This window comes from Sinocyclocheilus grahami, unplaced genomic scaffold, assembly GCF_001515645.1.
Source record: "Sinocyclocheilus grahami isolate Dianchi unplaced genomic scaffold, SAMN03320097.WGS_v1.1 scaffold1963.1, whole genome shotgun sequence".
Classification (NCBI taxonomy): domain Eukaryota; kingdom Metazoa; phylum Chordata; class Actinopteri; order Cypriniformes; family Cyprinidae; genus Sinocyclocheilus; species Sinocyclocheilus grahami.
Window position 1 is genome coordinate 67,723 of NW_015507142.1, and position 8,199 is coordinate 75,921.

The following is an 8,199-nucleotide window of genomic DNA, read 5'->3' on the forward strand; positions in this document are numbered from 1 at the left end:
ATAGAATGGGATTAAATACATAAAGGATATTTGTGTTGTTTAACATTTAATTATTGCAGGTTCGTGTCATATTCTGAGTTGCATTATTTTTATTCATTTTGAGAAATACTGAATCTGTGTTTTTTTTGTTTTTGTGAGTGAGATTAATTAACGCATATTCATATTTATTTAGAACTACAGTAACATCTTCTGATTTCTCTCAACATGGGGACAGGAGAGCTGTCAATCAATAAATTGGAGAAAAAAAAAGTAACTCAGATATTCTCTTGTAAATTAAAAAGTAATACGTTACTTTACTAGTTACTTGAAAAAAGTAATCTGATTACGTAACTCGCGTTACTTGTAATGCGTTACCCCAACACTGCTTATTTCACTCCTCCCCTCACTGCAGCCGCCTACTCTCGCCTTCATTTCAGGCAAGGCGAGGCGCACCTCAAACAAGCCTATTCTTTGCATGAGTATCAGACATTCATTCTGTGTAATCAAATCACTGAAGAGAAAAGGGATCCTTGAATTGAGATGAAGTGTTTTATAAACTGATATGACTTGTTTTCTGTCATTCTCGATCAGAGAGAGTTCAGGAGGAGTATGATGATGTGATGAGTGTCAGTGAAGATGTGAGAAACCTGTTGGGTAAGTTACTGTATTATAACCCTTTTGTTCTCAATATATTATTAACATCTTTATTTATGTTTTAATAATTTTAATATTTTTCAATTTTTTATACTTTTAAAACATTAATCCAATTACAACATTTGACATTATTATTATTATTATTTTTAACAGATTATGATGATGTGGAGGAGGAGTCAAACATAGATTCATCCATTGCCTCTGTTCAACAAAGTTTGTGTGATATTGTTATTGATATGCCAAAATTTGTCAGGTTTTTGTGTTTCCCCATTTTTTTATTAATAAAACTTCTATGCCTTTGTGAGAGTTTGTTGTATTGTTTAGTTTTTTGGCCTTGTTAATAGCAATACATTTTTGTGTGTATTTTAATAAGACATTACACAACCCATGAAGTCAAATGTCTGATCTTACATTTTAATGCAAAACCGTGGTCACAACTGAAGACATCCCTAAATAAGCCCAAATGACCATCAGTGATTTAACAGCCCTCAGCATTTTCACAGCAAGTACTGGAGTTTTGTCAGTGGATAATGCTGAATAAATAAATAAATAAATATTTGCATTTATTTTGTATGCATTAAATAACTTTTACAATAGAAAAAAAATGTATCACATATATAATATGTTTAAAAAACATATTTCTTCTTTATAAACCACATGAATCACTTTATAATAACTTTAACAATACATTATGACTTAATAATGCTTAAGAGCAGAACAGAACCCCGGTGTAGCTCATGTTTTATCATCAATATAAAACAAGCACAGTTGCCTGTTGTGTGACTTCAGAGAAATTTCATCTACACAAGTGCTGCAGTCATAAATGTAACTATGGTAATATCCTGATACTTCTTGGTACTTTTAATATTCTTTTGGTTGGAAATTGTCCTTTCAAAGCTGCACAACATTATAAGAGCTTCTTCATTTCTGACAAGCGATAGTAGCCTTTAGTTGCAGGGTTCGTTTCGGGTGATTAGGTAAGTATCCACTTCATCGAGCGCTCGTTTTGTATCTCGATGTTAGTAACTAGTTACTGTTTTGCTGCGTGAGCTCCAATGATTCAGTTCAATGATTCACTGAACAATTCAGTTTGAGACTCAAAAGATTAATTCGGGAATTGCTAGTTTTGATTCTAAACAGTAAACTGAAAACAAGACGTAATTCCTGAAGTATTGTCAGGGTAAATGTTTCTCTGGTCAGTATACTGTAGTTAAAGATTAATGAGTAAAACTGTTCTGGCACAGACAACAGTATTTTAACTGGGGCTCGTGTCTCAGTCACACGAGTCTGGCTCATGAAGTTTATCGTCTTATAGTCCTTTACTGCCACCCACAGAAGCAGATTGGTATTGCAGTATTAATAAACACAAACAAGTGCAGCTGCAAACTTGGTCTAGCATTCCTGTATGATGAACTGTGTATGGTTATAGATATACTTTATTGTCTTATTTATTTTTAAAGGATAATGCCCTACTAATATACTACTACTATATGTATTATATGTATAAATATATATACTGTTGACAAGCATTGCTAAAATACACTTCTGAATAAATAAAAACAAATCTTTTTTTTCCCCCAATGTATTTTTAGGAGTAATAAGGAGGGGTTCATATATTCGTATGTACATGCCTACACATTTCAGGCTGCAAAGCAACAAAATGTGATTTTTTTAAAAGGGGGCGATTCTTTTCTATATCCACTGCAAGCAGTGTTTAATTTACTCCTATTTACGTGCATATTGATATACCATTTACCATTTGATTAAACTATCATTGTTAGTTCAATTAAGTCCAAGTGCCACCAACAGGCCTATTATGTGAAGTGTAAGCAGTTCAAAATCAAGAACATGCAAAGGATTTATTTTATAATTATGCATGTATTAAATTGGAATTACTCTGTATATAAATGACCCTTTTTTACATTTGAGCCCCTGCCTCCGAGAAACACTCTGCACGTCCCTGGTCACTAACACAATGCTTTATGATCCAGAGGAAATGAGGATTCAGTCTGTTTGTAATGATGAACATGTTTCTGACGGTTCTGCGCTCCTTTAACAGGGAGTCTCATCTTTGAAGAACTGTATTCTGGGTATGAAGATGCTGATGAGCTTCTCTCAGGTTAGAGAGCTGAAGTGCATATACATTCCACATTTCATTTGAAAAAACCTTTATAATGAATTCACCTAAATAAATAATTGTAACTAGTAATTCCATATTATATTTGATTAACGACTCAATACTATTGAAATGCTGCTGTTTACTTGTATATTAACAGTCTGTTCTCCTTTTTTAGCAAAAGAGTTCAAGACTGCATATTATGATGATGTCACCAATGGCAGTGGCCTAAAAGGTCAGAAACCTTTTTAACTGATAACATGATTCTTTACCAAAATAAATTCTCAGTCTCATGACCTGCAGCAAGAACATATTTTGGCTTTTGTATCCAAACATGTTGTGTGTTGATGCAGAAGAGATGCTGAAGGAAATCACACCGGGATACTATGATGACGTCATCACTGATGGACTGAAAGCAGATCGTGAGACAGGTGTCCCGCCGTCTTACGAGTTGGTGTTTTTTCAATGTATGCTTCAGACACGGGTCACGACGAGGCGTTCCCCATAGCGACCCCTAGAGGACGCAGTTCGAAGTTCCCATGAAAGGGAACTTAATGGTCTCATGACCTGCAACAGTATGGGCTTACATTTCTGCCACAATTCTGCACGCGAAAGATCATATTTTGAGCGCACAAAAGTGCATTTTGCACGCGCGCGATCTGAGTTTGTGGAGAAAATGTTCGTTTCGCAAAGAAAAACGTCTTTCGAGCGCACGGAAATCAATTTTGCATTTAAAAGACGTTTTTGGATGTGTGCAGACCTTCTCTTTTGCGCGTGCAATGTTTCACTAGCGTGCTCACCTGATGCTCCCCACTCTGTGCTCGCAAAATGCCAACAGCTCGCGTGCTCAACACAACCCAGCGTTACAATGTGCCATAGTTGCCGTGAATTTACAAGATTCGAGCCGCTTCCTGAACCAGTCTGACCAAGCAAAGCGAGGCTTCGGACGTCTCGATACGCGCTTCACTGAAAGCTGCCTGATAACATCACTACTTTAAACTATTATTCTGCCCGTCCGAAATCAATTTTGTGAGGAACCTTGTTTGTCTTGTTTAAATCAAGTCTCTTATAGGAAAATAGATTCATCAAATAAGATAAAAGATATAAAACACTTTGTCCTTCTTGTGATGAGGAGTCGATGAGGAGTATGAAGATGTGATGAGTGTGAGTGAAGATGTGAGAAATCTGTTACGCAAGTTTTAGTAACCATTTTGTTATCATTATATCCTGAATTCTTTTTTATATTTCATTGTATATTTTTTTCCAGATTTATATACTCAATTTTAAATATTCATATAAACACAACATTCACCATAATTAAAGATTTAGTTTTTTTAATAGCAGATTATGATGATGTGGGGGAGCAATCAAACAAAGGGGAGGGGTCTGTATGACTCAATAATCACATGCACTGCCTTGGATCAAGACATTTGAAAGCTCAATTGTTTGAGTAATATTTCTATATGAAATATTTAGCTTTTATGTTATTTGAAACCTTTTTTGTAATGAAACTTTTCTCGTTGCTTTTATTGCATTTTTGTTGTATTGGGTTATGGCCTATTGTTTTTTATAAAATATTTGTATATTGTATATTTTTTTAAATGACAAAATAAACCAAAGCTAATTCTCTAGTCACGTAACTGTTTTTTTCATTAAAAAAAATACTGAAAAGTAAAAATATAATAAATAACAAATAAATAAATAAATCAGAACAACACATTTATGTGTGCATTACTCATATGTAGTGCAGCTATTTATGGTTCTGAATCTAATAATGGTTAATCTGAATAATTAGACTATTTAACTTTTCATTGTTTATCTTAAATCCAATGACTATTAAAGTTTTTAAGTGCCATCATTACACATTATTTATTCAGACCACTTCTAAAACTATATTAAATTATTTCCTGGATATTGTAAATTGGTATTTCAAAACAAAAACTGAGTGACTAAATAAATGATCGTCGTTATCAAACAACTGGTTCAGATAATGTGCTTCTCAATACTCAAACTGATGCTTTCTTGTTTCATCGCTCCTCAGTTCTTTAGCCCGTGACCTGGAAACTGATCAAATAAATAAATACAAAATTAAAAAAGTAATAAATAAATCCATAAATGAATCTACAAATAATTGTAAAACAGCTAATATTATTAAGTATTTCCTTATATAAGTATAATGTATGTATATTGTATTTTTTTCATTTATTTATACACTTATTTCCACTTTTATTTATATATGTATTTACATCAATATTTGTATATTTTCACATTTATTTAAATGGGACATAAATACTTATATAAATAATACATAAATGTATAAATAAATAAATACAACTCTTGTCTGCTGGTCTTTACAATAAGAAGTGTTTTACTACCATCTGCTGGACTAATATTGCTATTATTTTATTATTCTCCAAGGTATACCTATTGTAAGTAGATAATATTTAATTAAATAAAAACGAAAAAACAAACCAACAAAAAAAACCTAAACAATCACTTTAGCGACTATATAGTTTATACTATGGTTTAATCCTATTTTATGGTTTCCTTTGTTAGAATAAAATAACAAATTAGTCAAATTCACTTACAGTAATATTATGCTTAATTTATCTAGAAACAGTGAGATTAAAATGTTAAATGAATTAAGATTAGTCATGAGAAATTGGTTCTAGTAAGTTTGTGTAAGTGTTTGAAGTGTTCAGACTTACAGAAGTCAGTCATCAGTGCTTGTATCTGCTGTGTTCAGGTTCAGGTTTTGATGCTGAATATAAGCTGCAGTGTTTCTGTATCAATCTGCTTTAAGTTCAGTGTGACTTTATCTCCACTCTGACTTATGACTGACACGAGTCTGTCCTCAGTGAAGTGTCTCTTCACACTGGAGGAGGAGTCCCGCTCATCAGCGCTCACACTTTATTGATATATATGGAGAAAATAAAAATGCTGCTCTCTGATTTGTCACTGATTGTGTTTGATGATTTCCTCTGTTCTGTCTAATAAGGTATCAGTGAGTGTCATTGGCAGCCGTGAGTCTCTCTCTCTCTTTAGGGGGCTGGCAGGAGCCAATTTCTTCAGTGTGTTTGAGGGAGCAGCGGAGAAACTTTGGTGCTAAATTAATTCGTTTTTTGGGCAAACAAAGGGATGGAAAGCTGTCTGACACTTATTTTATTTTCTTCAGTGGTTACACTTATCACTGCTAGTAAGTATACTCAGGGACAGATGAAATTCAATATATATATTTTTTACACATTCTATATTGTATTGATTTACATGTGATTATGCAGTTGCATGTTATTCTTATAACTTCTATATGGTTAATATTTTATTGTTGTATGCTTATTTTATGACGTATCCCTCATGGACAGACCGTGTGAATGTGAGACTGGTGAATGGTGACAGTCGCTGTGCTGGTAGAGTAGAAGTTCTTCATAGAGGTCAGTGGGGAACAGTGTGTCATTTTTCCTGGGATATGACTGATGCTGCAGTGGTGTGTAGAGAACTGAGCTGTGGAGAGGCTTTACAAGCACCAAGATATTCTTACTTTGGACCAGGATCAGGAAAAATCTGGATGGATGGCGTGAAGTGTAAAGGATCAGAGTCTACACTGAAGGACTGTGGATCAAAAGGATGGGGTAAACATAGTGACATCTGTGGTCGTCATAATTATGATGCTGGAGTCAGATGCTCAAGTAAGTGATTTCATGCAGCTCATTGTTTAAACACTTATCGACCTTTCTTCTCTTAACACAATATGCAATATACAATAATTGTATACAATTTGTTTCTGAGCTAGTTTTAAACAATGAACAGGAGTAATTGTGAAATTGTAATGCTGAAATGACCGAGGTTTTTATTTGCAATATTCAATTGAAGGATAGACGTAATCACTCACAGTCGTTGTTTGTTTGTAACACAGTCACAGTAAGACAGCTTCATTCACCATGACTCTAATTAAATTGTTTTATGTATTATGCAAATATGTAGAAACCATAAACTATGGACGATTTACAAGACTTGCTGATGGACCTCACCTGTGCTCCGGGAGGTTAGAGGTGCTTTATGGGAACACATGGTACACAGTGTGTGCCGCTGCCTTTGACCAGCAGGATGCAGAGGTTGTGTGTAGAGAGCTGGACTGTGGGGCTCCTGTACAGGTGCTGGGAGCAGCTACTTTTGGCAAAGGAGACACTCAGCTGTGGACACAAGAGATTCAGTGCAGAGAGGATGAAGCAACCATTCGATTGTGTCCAACTTCAAATGACATAAAGTGCTCTCAAGACAACAATGTGGGACTGATATGTTCTGGTAAAATGTCACTGTTTATCCTGTCAGTAAATAAATCAAATACAACACTTTAATCGCTAAATATACTAAGATCAAATAGTTTTATCAACATTTCTAATGAGCATGTTATGCATTATCAATGGTAATACCATAGTAGATGCCTCTTTCGAAAGCTCCAAGCACGTAGACGCATCCTCCATCTTGCAATGGTCAACTTGATGTCATTCAACATAATAATCAATGAATATTCGAAGATGCCACAATCCTGCAAAGCCGAAGGTTGTAAAAACCGCCAGAATTGAAATTCCCAAAGAAACGGGATAACCTTTCACACGAGAATGTAAGGGAGGGGCGGAACAATAGATATGTAAGGATTGTGGCATCTTTGAATATTTATTTATCATTATGGTGAATGAAGTCAAGTTGAACCTTCCAGTATGGCGGACGGCTTGAAAATAAACAATCAGTTCTTCCCTCTAAACCACTCTGTTATGTCTTGTTTAAATAAGTTTTAATTTCCTATCCAGGTTACACTGATCTCAGACTGGCCAATGGTCTTGACATCTGTTCTGGTCGAGTCGAGCGTCAGTACTTCAGTAAATGGGGCACAGTGTGTGATGCATGCTGGGAAATGAGAGCTGCCAGTATCCTCTGTAAACAGCTGAATTGTGGGATTGCTGTGTCTGTTGTGGGATCAGACTGGTTTGGAGAGGGAAGTGGTGAAATCTGGGCTGATGTGTTTGATTGTGACGGGAATGAAACAAAACTCTCAGAATGTTCCATCTCTTCATGGAGTCGAGCTGAATGTTCACATAGACAAGATGTTGGAGTCATCTGCTCTAGTGAGTTCATATTACTGTGAGATTTACTAATATTATGTTTCTGAGAGACTCAATCTTGTACAATATACAATATTTGTTCCCAATAAATTTACATTTCAGACTTTAGATAAATGCTTGTGTGATTTAGGTTTTGAAATTAATTATGTAAAATGTAATAATGATACAAAGCATGTTTATTATGCAAAAGTTCCTCTGTGGTCTTTAACACTTTTGCAATATTTTAGTAAAATGTCAGATCTTTCACTCAGATTCCTCTCTGGATCTTCATGATGGTCTGGTGCGGTTGTCTGGAGAGAGACAGTGTGAGGGGGAGGTGGAAGTTTTCAT

The 8,199-nt window shown here is 34.9% G+C and overlaps 1 protein-coding gene across 1 annotated transcript in view; it reads left to right on the forward strand.

Moving 5' to 3' along the window:
• Nucleotides 1-8,199, forward strand: part of LOC107573508 (scavenger receptor cysteine-rich type 1 protein M130-like) — a 44,293-nt gene that overhangs the window by 12,950 nt on the left and 23,144 nt on the right. The window contains exons 7-12 of the mRNA XM_016259944.1: nt 571-633; nt 2,693-2,752; nt 2,928-2,984; nt 3,103-3,216; nt 6,112-6,435; nt 6,731-7,051. Coding sequence (XP_016115430.1) covers nt 571-633; nt 2,693-2,752; nt 2,928-2,984; nt 3,103-3,216; nt 6,112-6,435; nt 6,731-7,051 — 939 coding nt within the window. The remainder of the gene's footprint in view (nt 1-570; nt 634-2,692; nt 2,753-2,927; nt 2,985-3,102; nt 3,217-6,111; nt 6,436-6,730; nt 7,052-8,199) is intronic.